This window comes from Catharus ustulatus, chromosome 6, assembly GCF_009819885.2.
Source record: "Catharus ustulatus isolate bCatUst1 chromosome 6, bCatUst1.pri.v2, whole genome shotgun sequence".
In the NCBI taxonomy this organism is placed as follows: Eukaryota; Metazoa; Chordata; class Aves; order Passeriformes; family Turdidae; genus Catharus; species Catharus ustulatus.
The window spans coordinates 12126071-12142866 of record NC_046226.1 but is presented as its reverse complement, the minus strand read 5'-3'; the positions used below and the strand labels follow the sequence as shown (position 1 = coordinate 12142866).

Here is a 16796-nt window from a genome sequence, read left to right as displayed (position 1 = left end):
GCATTGCCAGCTTGATTTTGAAACTACCAAGGAATTTTGGCTCCAGCAGCTCTTGATGATCCACATCTGATAGTCTGGATTACCCAGGACTTTCTACTCCAGCACATCTTTGCTGGACGTGACTCTGGAATGGGTCTGCATGCTGCCCAAGGTGGACATGCTGCAAGAAAGGCACCAAACCCCAGCTGAGGAGGAATGGCTTTGAGATGACAGTTGTGACATTGAATCTGACCCCTCAACAACATTTTTTCAAGTTGTAGCTGTTGGGAAATGAAGTCAAAGCATTTTACAAGTGTTTTCTAGACTAATGAAAGATTTTTAATGAAGCAGTAATTGGATTTCTATGTTAATCAAATTTTGATTATGTGCTACATGCTCAGGGTCACCGTTTCAAAAGGTTAATGCCAAAACTATCTTCCTTATCTGTAGTTTTTGTATCTAACCTTGCTCTTGCTTTATCTGATGAGAAGGGGGATGGGATCAAATTACAAAGTCAAGATCCACAGTCTCAGAATCCAACCACAGGCTTGAAATTATAAATTTTATAGGAGAAAAAGCTTCAGCTCAGATCCAGAGTCAAACCCACAAATCCCAATTCTCTTGCATTCTTTATTCAGCAGCTTCATTTGTACTTAAAGAAATTTGCTTATGCAAATGTGTATCCAAGTTATGAAATAGGCATTTTTCTATAAATTCAGGCTCATACAGACTTTGTTCAGCTTACCTATTTTTTTTTTTAATTTTTACCAAGGTCTGTCAGGATTTTTTCATTACAGCACTTCCACCAAATTTGTCCATTACTTTTGAAAAAGTTTCTTATATTTGAAACTTTGGAGTATGAACAGTTTGCCTGTCAAATTCTATGCAGATCTCTCTTTCCTGTAGATATATATATAAAAATATATTTAGAGATAGTTTTTTGCAAGTATTAAACCATTTGAATTTTCTTTGCAGTACTTGTTTTCAAAATAAACAACCTGAAGCTGGGTTTGGATTATGAGAAGGAAGGCCTGTACATATGTTCCAGAACAAATGTGTGGGTGATCCAAATCTGGAGCTCAGATAGTTTCCAAATGACTGATGGACACATAAAACAAGTAACAGAGTCCTTTTCTTAGGTTCCAGGCATTCTGTCAGAATCTAAACCAGAGAAGAGGGATCCTTTATCAGAAAAATTAAAGAGAGCCAATTGGAAGGGAGGTGGGGAAAGAAGAGATGTTTAGCAGTTGAAGTGCCACGTGCTGTGGGATAGGTCCTTAGCATGAAAGCCTATTTGAGACACCTGAGGAGTTCATACAGCTACTTAAAACAGATACACACTGGATTTTGGTAGATTTTCTTTACTTTGGACATGAGTACCTCATGTTTTCATAATTCACACAATTAAAATTCAGACCTGACAAGACATAAAACATGGTAAATGTGTCTGAACTATACTGGCCTTATTCATAAGAGGTAGAAAAGAGCGATCTCTCTTAAAAATAAAACTGAGTAATGTTTGGGTTATAATGACCCAACAGTCTTTCATTGCAGAAGGGTGACTTCTGTAACAAATATCAGAGGCCCACAGACACATCTATCCAACAAGAGCATTCAGAATTAACTGCAATATGAGGTGATTAAGATATGAAAATTCAGTTATGTGTTGACATGCAAAAAACCCTTAGAGGACCATCTGTCAGCACTGAGTTGTCTTAAGTGAATGCCATTATTGTCAGTGAAACGTGACAAGATTTTTAAAACATACGCATAATAAAGACATCCAAGTTTTCCCTTATTTAAAGGTGCTATCTGTAACCTAAGGCTCTGAATGGATTGAATAGAAATATCACTAATAAAACTCCAGCTTTCAGAAAGAGACACTAGAAGTGTTTTGATTCTTTTAAATGAGGTTTCTTCAGCAGGTGATGATTTTAAATGAACTTTCCTCAGACAATTTTGATTGAAAATAAAAAGGGCAAAAGAAAATGAACTGTGAGAATCCAGACCTGTGACCAGAGATTGTGTTAATGTGCAGAGCACTAAGCAAGGGTACAAAGCAGATCATGGAGAAGAAGGAATGTGGAGTTATAAACCAGGATGTGCTCTGTCACTGAGCAGAGACTGGAGGGCTGGGCCAGCTCTCTGAGGAGTGATTTAATACTTCTGCTAACATGGTTTAAAACTGGAATCTTCCAAATGTGTTTCTGTCTCCAATTAATGAGATGAGCATTTTTGCTTACAAGACACTTCTGAGGTTAAATACCTGAGTATGTGAGAAATGAGTGCAGTGCACAGCAAAACATCAGGAGTCTTGTTCCCAAATTCAAAGGTGACTACAGCAGAGGGAAAGAGTGGAAGCAGCAGAAGTTGTTACTATGATCTTTTCCTGATTCCAAGCTGTCTCCTAGTGCCTCTGTTAGGCTCTCCCTAAAGTGGGAACTGTGTTCAGCTCTGGCAGGTAGACTCTTAAATGCAAACCTTTAGGCTCAGTAAGCGATTCTACAGAAGTTTGAATAAGGACTGTGAATTTGTTTCTCTGTATTACTAGAAAATGAAGGCATGGGGAGCTGGAAAATATGGTCCCAAGAGAAGAAAACCAGCATGTGATTCCAGGAGGAATACATGCTTTCTGGCTCACTCTCTTGAGGTAGGAAGAGCATATTTATTTTCTTACCATAATGGACTCCATTCATGTTTGTGCTTTGCTTCACATTTTCTGCATTGTTCAAATGTTGCCTAGTGCTTGGAACACATCTAAAATTAATCAGCTGGTTAAACTGGAGAGAAGGGAAGAAACTTCTGGTGTGGCAATCTTCAGACAGCAGAGCCATAATGACCCTGACCTTTCCTAGGGATTGAGGGATCTTCACCACCTTCTGTCCAGACTCTGCTGTTCACCTGACTCTGGAAGAAGGTTCACAGGGCTCACAGCTCTTACAGGAGTAAGAGCTGCTATTTCCTGGCTTCCCAGAGGCTGATAAGTTTGCATAAAATATTTGGCTAGCAGAAATTGTGAGTTACAGCGTAAAGTTGCAGGGCTTGAATAGGGTAAGAAAACCAGCAGCAAAGAATGACTGCAACAAATATGCAACAAATATGATGCTACACAGGCCACTGGTGGCAGGGGGGTGTGCCTCAGACAGAAAGTTATTTGAAGTTGTTGAGCAGTTGTTGTCTGCTTTTTAATGTCTGCCAGATTCCCACTCGTCTGCATTGCATCTCACTAGGGAATCCAGACTACCAAGGGCTGATAAGAAAGAGGAAAAAAATAGTAAGGTATTGAAAAATTGAGGAAGCAAAATTAGAGGTAGACTTCAATTTGTGATTAGAAAGCTAAAGAGAGCTCTCCAGGTGATTAAGCAGGCTCTCCTTAGATTAGCAGTAGCTCTCCTTACAGCTTTGAGTGGCCAGCTTCTAGATTGCTTTGGTTTGTAGTCACGGATAAGCACTCCCTCTGGAAATTACTGAGAGCAGCCTTGCCACATCAGCTCACAAGCTTATAAAGTTATATTTTAATTGTGTTATTAAACCTCTCTGGCTTTTGTTTTTGTCTCTTTATTTCCCCGATTCATCTGGATCAAGCTGTGCTGGAACACAAGTGTGGTTCCTCCTGAATTGTGCAGTTTATGTGTAATAGGAATGTAATGAGAATGGGTGAAGCCCACTGCCTAGGAGCAATCTGAAATTGATCTTACTCTTTCTATTAAAGGACTGATGTTGGAAGTGTGGTAGGGGAATACTGGAGAAATGTGCTTTAGCAGTAGGGATAGAATTTTGTTCCCATTTTATTTGGTATAAAACATCCAGACATAGGTTAATGGAGAGAGGTTATAATCTCTGTTCTCATCTTAACTATTTCCTTCCTTTCCCAATCATTTTCTCTTTCGTCTGATTTGAAATTCATCTTTGTCTTACTCAAGGGACACATTTAGGTGGGTTGGCTTAACACTTCCATCAGAAAGGTTATGCTAAGCAGCCAAAAAAATCAAATATACTCTTCTGGCTCATGAACCAGTCAGACAGAATTACTACTGGGACTGAGGGTAGGAGAACTGCAAATGCTACTGCTTTTTCCCTTTATAAGCAGTGTATATTACATTATTTGAGCAAATTACTGAGTTTTCCTTTTAACTATATCTGCTGCAGTTGTGTTCTGATCTCTATTGTGACAGAAGTCATGCAAGATGGGAGCTCCTGCTGTATCTCTAACTTGAATCCATGGGTGCCTTTAAAAAAGTGCTCCAGCTTGCTAGATGTTGCTCCTAAAGGGCCCAGGAGGAAATGCTGCTCTTGCCTGGAGTGAGACCCAGCACTGCCCCTTCAGACACCTTCAGAGGTCACAGGGGCAGCCAGTTCTACTGCAGTCTCTGCTCTACAGCACTTGGCTCCCCTCTCACACAGCTGTGTGACATTGCTAAGTGACCTGCCAGAAAGGTGAGCTCTGGGCACTTTCTGGAAGCCTTTCTGGCAGTACAACAGATAATTGGTTTGGCAACACAAGGAAACAATTGCATTAATTAACTTAACAATTTGATTTAATCAATTGATTAAATAATACTCCTAAGCTGAGGCACACCCAAATTCTCAGCTGTGCCCATGTAATTGAGATTCTGAGGGAAATTATTACAACACATAGACTCATGTATAAGGTGTTGAACAGGAACAGTGAGAGCTACTGGCTTGTACCTGAATTAACTTATTTTACCTGAATATTTCAAGATATTTTTAGTTTTCCTACAATAACAAATGATCCTCAGCTCTTTGATCAACTTGATATTACAGCAGAAGAAAAGAAGGGAAAAAAGAGAAAGGAGTTGCCATCTGTCATCTGTGGCTAATTATTTCAAGCCCTACCTTGTTTTATACACTGCAGCACACTATTTTGGGACTTGTTAACTGGGAAGTCTTCTACTCTGCAAGAGTATAAATGAGTTCACCTCTAGCATGTTCCCCACAGCTCAGCATGTTTTGCCATCATTTCACGCAACTTTCCTCCCAGCTGAATGTCATAATTTATTAGTTCAGTATTTTATCCTGCTTCCCTGGCTTTTCGGTGTAAGACTGTGTTTTGTCACTTTTTTTTTTTTGGTGGCTGTTTGGGAAGGGAGAGGGAGCAGGACTGCATTCCTCCAAACCCTTTTACCAGCCCTGCACCTTGACACTGGCTCTTGGTGGTTTTAGGAGTGAACCAGCAAATGAAGGAGCTCTCTGCAAATTTGGAGGGACAAGTCAGGCAGCAGATGTTCATCCAAAAAGCTGCTCAGTGTCCATGTGAAAAGCAATGCACCATGCTCCTCCAGAGGGGACCCAGGAGCCCTTGGATCCCACCTCCCCTGTGGATGCAGCACCCAAGGAACTCCAGAGTGAGGAGGCAGATTCCTTACTCCAGACTGCCCCAGAAATTCCTCTTGTGCCTTGAGATGTGGGTTACACAAACACAGGCCATCTTTTACATTATAATGAACTACTTCATCATTCTGTGTTAATCAAAACTTAGGTTTTTACTACAACTCTCTTGCTGATACTGTTACTGTGTTCTCATTAGTTTTTAAAGGTTAAGGTGCATCAGGCTGGATGAAATAGAACCTATCCTCATTTTGCAAATGCTGACACTTGTCATACTCACTATTTTTCATTTTACCAAACAAACATTTGGGTTTTTTATTAGTTCCTTCAGCAAGATGGTATTTTTCAATATGACTAGAAAACAAGTTTACAGATATTGTTTTACAGTCTAGATATGTTAAAAGTGAGATTAAGATCTGAGTTACTCAACAGAAAAGAAACAAGTCAGCTTTCAGGAAATACAAAATTTTCTCTAAAAATTTAAATCCTAGTGAGCTTTTCAAAGAACAGGTAGGAAAATGAAAATTATCTTTCAATGGTTGGGGTTTAAAAAATTTTTTTATCAAATGACCGAAATGCTGAGCTAAAATCTTGGATTTGTGCATTTTAAGTTGCAGTACACTTGGAGTCAAATGGTGGTACTGTCCTCTAAAGCAGTAAGTTTTTTTTGTATTTTAGAAGTGGCAATTACAAGTAGACATTGGTGGTAGGAAAAAAACCCCAACTTTTAGTGACCCATACAGAAAGACAACTAAGTACCATCCCAAGACTCAGAAATTCCATGTGGACATCCATTTTAAAACAAAATGTAAGATCAAACTCAGTGATAACACCATGGATGTGTAAATTTTTTTTTTTATTTTAAAGGACTTCCAAATATTCAACCAAGTTGGAATTAGGGTCAAACATTTTGTAAAAGAGTTTTATATATGAATTATGAATTATGTTTCACTTCATGGTTCATGCCTTGATTTTAGTGAGAACAAGCAGCAGAGCAAAGCTATTTTTGCATCAAGATCTTCCAAACGCAGGTAAGAGTAAAATGTACTTGCAGAATCCCAGTGGACTGAAAAGCAGGAATTCAAATCACTTTTCCAAGCTTGTTGGGTTTTTTTCACTCCACAGAGTATAGGCCGTGTGAAAAAAATTAAAATAATCCCATTTATGTATTTCTTACACTATCAGCATTCTTAAGATGAAATTTCTCACACATTATTATCTCTTATTCAGAGAATATCATTAGACTGCAGGAACCAATCTGAAGCTTAGTGTCTCTTTACTTTTTAACCTAATTATTTTCTTACTTTTAAATATATTACAGTACTTCATATGTCACTGAAAGGTATAGGATTAGTGAATGACATTTCTTTTACATACCTGCCACTTGAAATAAAGTCAAGCAAAAAATAATAGACAGTGAATTCATGAAAAAAGTAGAAGAGAATTTAAGCAAAATGTAGAAAACTGAGCCATGACTTAAACTTACACTACATGCTGCACAGAAATATAAACCAGAATCAGTCATAACTCCCCCACCCTTACACTATTCTGTACCTGTAGCATTGAAAAATCCTTAGTTCAGGAGACTCAAGATTAATGTAAACCTGATAAAGGAAACAGAATATACATACATACCAGCAATTAAGAAAAGTGGGTGAAGTGCCCAGATAACTGTGGGACCAACACTGAAATGCAATGAACCTGTATTGTCAAACTACTCCACCAGAAAAAGAGATTAACTGGTAGTAGGCAGCTGTGGATTTTGCAGCTTCTTAAACAGCTTTCAGTTTTTATGCATGTTAATTACAATTACTACAGGCTTGGCCGAGGCAAGCATCTCGAGTACTCTACCAAACAGACCTGCTGTTATTGCCCTAGTCCAGAAAACACAGTGCAACTCAACAATGAGAGACCACGGACCAACATGAAGAAATGAAACAATTCTATGGACAACAGAAAGTTAGAAAGAAGGCATAACTTCACAAAACATCACTTATTAGTTACCTGTCCCAGAGAGTAGGTGAAGATTTTGCGAGCCTGCCCTGGAGAATTCTAGGTTGCCATAGGCAGGTTGGCACCCAGGAATTTCGTACCCTGTAGCATGAATAGAGGATAAACCATGGCTAGGTATGGCTCATAACACATAGGAGTGATAACCTAGCTAGATTTGCTCTGGCATAATTTGGTAGTAATTATTGTTCAGGATATCTTACTTTAAAGCAGTATTAAAACTACAAAACAGAGTGATGCTACAGCACATACATTTAGTAGCTTTCTTGTCTGACTTTGGTAGGGCAGAATAAGCATTTACAATTGACCTTGTGATGGCTCTAAATGGGTGCCTCTCCATCTATTTTATTGCAGAAGCATTTGGTCTTAGGATTTGTGAATCAAGCCCTTATATTTTTGCATTCTAAAAACATCAGCTTAAACAAATTTATGCTTCGTTGAAAAAGGGTCATCAAAATTCCTTCTGAGCACCATAGTGAGAACATGTTTAACAGTGTTAATTGAATCTGGGCTGAGGTTCAAGTCCTGTATACCAGGTTCTGTGCTCATTTACCAGCAGCAGAACAATAGCTGCAAAATGTTTGCTGGGAAAGAAAAGCACAAAGAGAAGCAATCTGAACCAGCAATAGAAGCTATGAATAACACACAGCAAAAGCAGATCCTGAGCCCAGGAGAAGGACGAGGCAGGCAAATTAGCAATGAGAACTGTTGTCCAACATTAGCATCAAGCAATGTTGGTAAGATTCAAAACAGTCTGTGCAGTCCTTAGCCAAGCAAATCCTCACTGAAGTCAAAAGGTGGTTTTTCCTGAGTAAATTCTGAGTAAGGACTACAATATTTGGCCATGCAGAACACCTCATACAGTATTGCTTTATTCCTTTGCAATATCAGAAATACAACATGACATTATTGGAAGGACAAACTCAACAAAAAATCAGATTTTCCTCACACAAGTGTATCTATATTTATGAACCAGAATCTTTACATAAACTTTCCCTGTGGTCAGTGATCACTGCACATGAAGAAAGTCCAATCCTCCAGTATTCACCATCAATTACCAGTGATTACTGCAAAGTAGGGACCTTCTGGGCCATGAACACATCTTTACACACATGACATATTTCAGGAGTGCTACAGAGAGCAACAGAGAATCTTAATGTTTATGGGAAAGGATAACCCTGCTGAGGCTCCTGCCACTGCTCCAAGTCTGCCCTGGGTTTGGCTTCATGTCAAGGACTGCTGGCAGCAAGGTGATGGTCTTTGAGACACCCTGAGGAAAAGCTCTAAGTGAATTCCAGCATGATACTTCAGTTATACCACCGAGTTGTACCTAAGGAAAAAACATTTAAGTTTCTTTTAACTTCTTCCATACTGGATTTGGAGTTAGTATGTGAAGACACATGAGGAAGAGATTAAAAATGTGAGGACCCAAGTATTAAGTGTTGTCATCACATGAATTTGCAGCAATGTCAACTCTGAAAACAAACTGGGGTTGAGAATAAATCTTTTCAGTGTAACACCTCGGTGCTGTTGGCTCTTCAGTGAACTGTCAGTATTACTTTGGATTATGCATTTTTAACTGCTTTTTTGATGTTCTCAAACTGTAAATGTCATAATCAATATATGTGTACATATTTAATGCACACAGCTTCACTGTGCATTTTCATTCTCAGCTATGGATATTAGGAAAGCAGTCAGTTGTAGAAATACAGTTATGGGAATGGTTTTTACCTGGCTCTCCATTTTATATTTGCATACTTTTAGATACAAAATTGTAAAGTACTCCTAAAAATCACCTGAACAATCTTAATTTTGGAAGAAAACCAAACCCAACCAAACAAACCAGGAAATTTAGCCATAGGTTTTTCCAGAACGAGCAGAGGTTTTTCAAGTCAGTACATTTTGCATATTTCTCTGCACTTCACTAAGAAACCCTCTATAGGAGTGTTCTAATGAAATAACAAAACTTGAAAATCCTGAAATGGCTTAAATGAAAACATTAGGCTTTTCAAACCTGCAAAATTAAATTTGGGGTCCTGGTGCAAAGAAGCCATTTGAGCAATGAGAAATCTCTGCTGCCTTCATATCCATTACAGGCTCTCCTCCATGTAATCTTAACCTATCTCTATCTTTCACTGATATTTAGCAAGTGGCTTTGCTAGGTAACCTTGACAAAATATTTTAAGGCTGTGAGGTTGTGAGATGTTTTGACAGAGATGGGAGTGGTGTAAATTCCACTTTAGCTTTGTTCAGTGTTTTTCCTGACAACGTTTTTTGTAGTAAGTCGAATGTAATTGCTCCATAAATGAGCTAAGACAGAGAAAAGCTCTCTGCTCTAAATGTGGTGGATCTTTCAAAAGCTCCCCAAAGGGATTTAATAGCATCCTGTCTCACATAATCAGTGTCACTTGTAGTCAGTCTAATCCTATTCTCATATGCAAGGTCGAAAAATAATTAGTAATGGTAAGATTTATTTGCCTGATATTAAAACACAAAAATTAATTTGTTGGCCTCTGCAGTTTACTAGGGATATTGTTTTAGCATTGGCAAATAAGAAATCAGCAAAACAGACAAACATTTTTGTCTAAAGCAACTACAAATGTTAAAGGAAACAAAATGGGAAAAGATCCTGGTTCTGTTACTGTGCTGTTTCCTTTCTGAAACAACAGTTTTAAGAAATTTTTAAACATTGCAAATAAGAAACCAGCCTATTTAAAAAAATATTGTATAGTCACTCCAGATAACTAGTAGTTTACTACAGGAAAAATATCAGTCTCAAACAACCTGATGATAAAGTTTTTCAGATTATCAAATTTTAAAAGTACTTTTTATTATGCCAAGGCATGATAAAGTAACTCCTTTTCCTCTTCTTTCTCCAGAGCTTTGCTAATAGTTCACTGACGTGATTGAGACTGACTCCAGTGTCAAGTGAGGTTGGAATCTGGATGCACTGTTTTAATAGTTTGTGTTTCCTTGTCTTGTCCTAGAACATGCAGTAAGTTACTTTAAATATTGTCTGTGGCTCATCTGGCAATAATCACAGAGGATACTTACAGACATACTGAGAATTTGAAAAAAAAAAGAAAAAGAAAGACATGGATTTCTCAGTGAAACATGACCAGCACATCTAGAGAAGAGTAGCTAACAGTTCATCAGTTTTGGTGCCAGGAGGTCACTGATCCACTGTACCTGGAATAGACACATACAGACTGCCATGCCTATTTAAGAAACAATTTGATAAGGAAAGTAAATGCAATGCCCCTTATGCTCCCCTCTCCATATTCTATAGATAATGAATAAAATTATTTTCAGTTCTCTCTGACACTGCAGCTGAAGAGGGGAGTGAGAATCTGAGAGAGGCCATTCCAGTGATGCCAAGGTCAGTGCAGCAGGAGGGGCAGGAGGTGCCTCCGGAGCTGGAGTTTGGGTAGCCCATGTGCAGCCCATGGTGAGGGAGTTGTGCCCCTTCTGTCTCCCAAGGGAAGGAATCCACACTGGAGCAGGGAGCGTGGAGAATCCTCCCACTGAGGAGGGAATGGCAGAGATGAGTGATGGACTGACCACAGCCCCCATTCCCGTCCTTCTGTGACACTTGAGGGGAGAAGATAGATGAGAGTGAAGGAGGGAGGGGTGGTGGGAAGGTGTTTCAAGACTTGTATTTTATTTTCTCATTATTCTACTCTGATTTTATTGGTGATAAACTGCTTTCTCCAAGTGGGGTCTGTTCAGCTCATGAGGGTGATTGACCAGCACATGAGCCTTTCAGAATATTTTCTCTCTTCTCTGTCCAGCTGAGAGGGGAAGTGGCAGGGCAGCTTTGGTGGGTACCTGGTGTCCAGCCAGGGTGAACCCCCAACAGGAGAATCCACATGTCTATTTTACAAATTTCAAATGCAAATCTGAAAGATTTTTCTGAAATGTGTTTTCAGAAGTTGGAGAATTCCGTGCTTGCTCCATTTGAGTGGAAGACTTAGTGAGTAGATTTAAGCAGTCTTTAAGCAAAAGTCACCTCAAAACTTACCCCTGTTGAAGGGAGAAGGATTTTCTGTAAAGAAGGAAGGAATGTATCCTGGTCTAAATTTTATCTTAAAGTCAGTGATTTTTAAGACATGAAGGGGATTTGAAAGTCACCCTTAAACTGGGTTGTGCTATTATGATTTCTGTACTAGCCCTATTTTATCCTGCTACGAACAACTTAAGTGGAAGAACTGCTTTTTTTGCTTCTATTAACACCATGAAGCTATTTTAAGGGCATGCTTTTATAAATACTAATAACCTGAGATGAAACATCGACAGAGCAAGCTGGGAAAACCTCAGGGACACCTTAGAACATACTGTCACGACTCTACCTCTACATCCCGTCCTCAGTCAGAAGGCATGTGGCACTGATGCTGATTTAGCATCACAGACTTGCAAGATGTTGTCAGCTGTGCTTTCCTTCTACCTACTTTTCTACCAGTCATGCCAGTGTAGGTAACTGGCTGTCATCCCCACAGAACAAAGGGTGAAGCTAATAAAAATGTCATGCCATCCATTTTCTGTGAGGGGGTGGTAGTTCTATTCCTGGACGTACCAGAACTATCCATGACCACAGCATTAAAAAGTGTAAAACTGCTGCAGGGACTGCAACAAGTATCTCAATGAATATTTTAAATATAACCCCCTAGTTGAAAAACAGGGTCCTATGGGAGCATGCATCCCACCAGCTGGGATATTTTGCTGTGTCTGGGCCAGTAGTGCAGACACAGATGCCAGCAGAGCATGTGAGAATAAAACGAGGCTGAGAATGTCCATGAAGCAGAAAAGGGAGGACACCTGTAAACAGTGAAGTTAATACCCATTTTATGACAGTATAGGAATACAGAGATGGTCTCTGCCAGCTCAACTTGACATATTTTAGGAGAGGGTGCTTCTCTGGAAAAGGCCTGCTGGTTTCCATACCTCTCAGTAACTTTCTAACCAGGCAAAACCCCCCACTTTTTGTTCGCTTATCCTGTTTCTTGTGGTTTTTTTGTCTCACTCTTCTAAAAAGCTCCTGCCATGGCTTCTCTTCATCTCCAGCTTTGTCACCAGTTCAGTCCCCAGATTAGATGTTTCTTGTATGGTGCATCACCTGCTTCTCCTGGAAAGAGACCACTTCCATGTGCCCTCCTGGGAAGCCAGACACTAAAAACCTTCACTAAGAATTAGGGAGGAAGTCTTACTCTTGAAACTCTAGGATCAAGAACACTTGACTGAGTTTGAACCTATGTGAGATCTAGTTTAAAAACTAATGCTTTTTAAGTGCACAACTACAAATTCATAAAAATCATAGAAGTACAAAATGGTTTTGGTTGGAAGGGACCTTAAAGATTATCTAATTTCAATTCCCCTGCCATGGTCTGGGACATCTTCCACTTGACAGAGTTGCTCAAAGGCCCATCCTAACTGGCCTTGAGCAATTCCAGGGATGAGGCATCCATAATCTCTTTGGACAGCCTGAGCCTCACCACCCTCATAGCAAAGAATTTATTCCTAGCATTTTATCTAAATTTATGCTTTTCCCATTTAAAGCCATTCTTCCTCGTCCATCACTACATGCCCTTCTCAAATGTTCCTCTCCAGCTCTCCTGTAAGCCCCCTTTAGGAACTGGGAGTCCTCCAGTCCTTCCCCTCAGGGCTGTTCTCCATTCTCTCTGCCCAGCCTGTGTTTGTGCTTGGGATTGCCCTCACCCATATGCAGGTCCTTGCTCTTGGCCTTGTTGTACCTCGTGAGGTTTGTGCCCACCTCCCAGCCCCGAGCCTGCCCAGGTCCCTCTGGATGGCCTCCCTGCCCTCAGCTGTGCCAGCTCCACTGCTCAGCTTGGTGCTGTCAGCAAACCCGCTGAGGGTGCGCTGAGACACCACCCACGTCGATGGCACCATGGAAAATAGTGTCTTCTTTATTAAATACTGTCTTCTTTATTAATACTGTCTTTATTCCTCACAGAGCTATTTAACCTGGCCCCCTGTTACAGCCAAACTACTGGCTGGAGGGTCTGGAATTCTTTTATGCTGCTTTTCAGGTGACCTCCTACTGACATGTGATCCCTCTTCAGGCTCTGTTAATGGCACCGACCTCAAACTGCTGGGACTAGGATGGATTGAGATTTCCCTTTTCACCAGCTTGGCAAGGCCATGCTAATTATAGCACAAATTCCTGACACTCTGTAAAGCTCCTTGGAATATTTCAAGTACCAGCTGCAAAGCAGGCTGGTTGAGGTCTTCTTAATGAAGAAATTAATTGGCTACTTTTTTTTTTGCTATGAGTAAACACACCTTTTTTTTCCCTAGTTATATTTTCTGAAATAGCTGAGGCATCTTAACACAGAAATGTGTCATACAACATCCCCATTGATACAGTCAAAATTTTGCAAAGCTTTAAGAAATCTGCCAGTGGAAAATTTTGGGTGGCCTCAGTGATCAGTAATGCTGCTGGGTCATCACATCTCCCTCACCTACCTATTTACCCACCTATATCTGTCAAACCATGTGGGTGGCCTTTTGTGAAGTAAATGTATATGAATATGCATGCACATATGTGTATGTATATGTATGTACATACTTTAAATCCACTATTTTCAGGAAATAGATGAGGAAAATGGTACATAAAGGCTTTGAACTGCCATTCTTAGGCTATAAATATGTGAATGTATAATTATTACTCTATTAGGCGGGTTGACAGAGCAGTTGTGGTAGAATTGGAAGTATTTGCAATGTTTAATTTTGTTTGTTGTGACTTCAAATAATTGTGTTGCCAAAATATAAATTATATTTCATTCAGACCCATGGCAGTCAGTTCAATAGAGGTGTATGAACAAAATATAGGAATTGATGACTAATGAATAAATGAACTTTCTGTACTCAAAATGCTAAGATGACTTACTCTCTGTATGATAACATTAGCTAATCAGTTTTCCATAAATTTCTAATTAACAACATGTTTAAGCTCTTAAAAGTATCTGTGGAAGCAGCTCACATTTTTCCAAACTTTGGTTTTTTGCAGTAATGAGGTACTCTAGTTTGTATATTAATATCCAATATTGTCTTTAATCTAGTGGTTACTGCAACAAAATCCAGGATTGTGAAGCTTTGCTTGCTTGGTGATCACTTTTCTTAATATCACTGTGACATTATGACTCCACATTTTGTCAGTCCTTAAATGCATGAAATATCCTAATAGAGCTGAAATTTAGTAGTTGGCTGAGTACAGTGTTACTGATTATTAGATTTTCAGGAGAAAAAGAGAAATAGGTGCAGAAACACTCCCTTTTGCAACTGCAGAAAAATATGATAGGAATTAGTCATTCAGTATCTGCATGGAAATAATCATAAATTGTTAATATTATTTCTTTTTGAGTCTCCTTGAGAAGCTGATCATCTGCATATTGTGACAACCATGAACTTTATTGTCCTAAAACTTACAAGCCATTGTTTTGAAATGAAAACAGCCACTCTTTTAAGGGTTAGAGATCATCCTTGCAATATAATTCAGTGACAGCTGATAGCTTGTATACTGTTTAAATGCATTTTGTTATTTCCAGTGGGAAGCAATTGCCATAAATGCATTGTATAGGTGCCCCAATATACCTGTTGTTTGTGGACATTTCCATTGGAACTATGCCTGCTAGTGTGTTTCATATGTGTCCTGAAGGGTCAGTATTAGCAGTGGCTCCCCAATGCTGCCTGTGATAATACACAACAGCTTCTCTGAGGCATCTATTTTTGTGATGAGTTTTTGCATAAAGGCAAGAAACAGTTTTCATGAGGAATGGTTTTCTGCATGCAGGAAAAAAAAATCAGATTGACCTAAGGGCTGTTCTTTCCTCCACTTACATTGGGTTCTTTTCTTCAACTAGCTAAATAAGAGCTGTTTCTAATGTAATTAGGCCACCACAAATAATTTCCTCCCTACTTTTTCTCTATCAGAAATGCTTTGTCCCAGTGTCCCAGCAGCACATCCATTTTTTCCCACCCTTTTTTTAATGGCATTACTTCAGGCAGCCTTTACAACACTCCAGCTGCCCTCTCTGAGTGCACTTAAAGATTTGTTTCAATGTGGAGAACATTATGGGGTAGCTGTCAGTAAGTATCAGGTTGAGAAGATTTCTGTGTCCGTGTGTGATTTTTTATCCATCTTAAGGTGTTGAATTTGAAAAGATATTTTGGTTTCCTAGTTTGGAGTATTAAGATGCTTAAGGTATCTGCTGCATAAATTAGTAATATATTAAAAACTACCTTCTAAATCCTCTATTCCCAGTGTAATTTTCCTCTTCCCCCATTTTTCAACAGTCTTACTTGGAGCCTCTAAGTTTGGGACTTTAGATAATCACTGACTCATTTTGTCATCTAGGAATGCACTATGGAAGAGGTCTTTTCTAAATATATGGATGTATTTACTGCATACATCAACTGTGCTTGTATTTATATTTCATACCTTTTCTAAAATCTGCTGTGATGATTTTAAGTAGGGGGATGTGAATGTGTGAATAAAATCATACTGAATATAGAGTAGGATAATCTTTACTGAGAATAGAAGTTCTTTTGTGCAAAGACTGGTCTGTGCTTTCAGAGTTCCAGCAATCCATGCCTGATGCCTGGTGCCTCCAGAGAATTTAATAATTAGAAGACATCTCTTTAAAACCACACACATTTTACATGGTAAGTAAATAAGGCTGACACTTAAGACTGGAACATACCATGCCATACCATAAAGGAGTGTCCTAAATTATATCTGGTGGCTCAGTAACTTTCATTTAGTCACAGAATGCAGTGCTAAAAAGGCTTTTAGGCTAAAGATCTGTTTTCTAAGCAGCTCCAGTAAACGGTGGTGTGAGGTGTTTCAGCAAGAGAAGGAATGTTGGCATGCTGGGGAAAGGGCAGTGATGTTTTTGGGAACATTGTGCAGAATTTCAGTCACCCTTTTTCAAGAGAGAGATTCAGTCTGGAAGAGATGCACAGAAAAGGGGTCTTCTGAGACCTGAAGCATCTTAGAAAATAAACTCAAAGTAAATTTTGTCTAGATCAGTCTAAAAAAAGAACTAAGTGGGGAGATGGCTGATACTGTAAATATAACCAGAAGGGGCAAAACCTATTTCCTCTAAATAAAAGTGATTACTTAAGAAGCAACTGATCATGATTACATTTTTTACTGGAATTTTGAAGATTTCTAATGACAAAACATGGTTTTGAAACAGCCTTTCAATAAGAGTAGCAGATAAAGAACTACTTAGAAGATGGAGTATCTGGTTTACTGTAAATGCAGATCACTGTCCCCAAATGTCCAGGCTCCTAAATGTCTTTTTTCCTAAGCTGATTTTTCACAAAAAGCCTATTGTCAATAGATATTTTTCAGCAATGGATCTCAGCCCTTCAAGATGTCACTTCCTTCAGTAATTGGTACTTGTGGGAGAACAGAACCAGGCACCATATTAGTACTG

General features: G+C 39.1%; 1 protein-coding gene across 6 annotated transcripts in view; it reads right to left on the bottom strand.

Moving 5' to 3' along the window:
- Positions 1-16796, bottom strand: part of BEGAIN (brain enriched guanylate kinase associated) — a 159685-nt gene that overhangs the window by 67017 nt on the left and 75872 nt on the right. For 3 of the 6 annotated variants that reach the window (XM_033062691.2, XM_033062690.2, XM_033062692.2), the window contains one exon: positions 7333-7422. The exons of the other annotated variants lie outside the window; for them this stretch is intronic. In XM_033062691.2, the coding sequence (XP_032918582.1) occupies positions 7333-7422 (90 nt within the window). The remainder of the gene's footprint in view (positions 1-7332; positions 7423-16796) is intronic. 6 annotated transcript variants of the gene reach the window in all.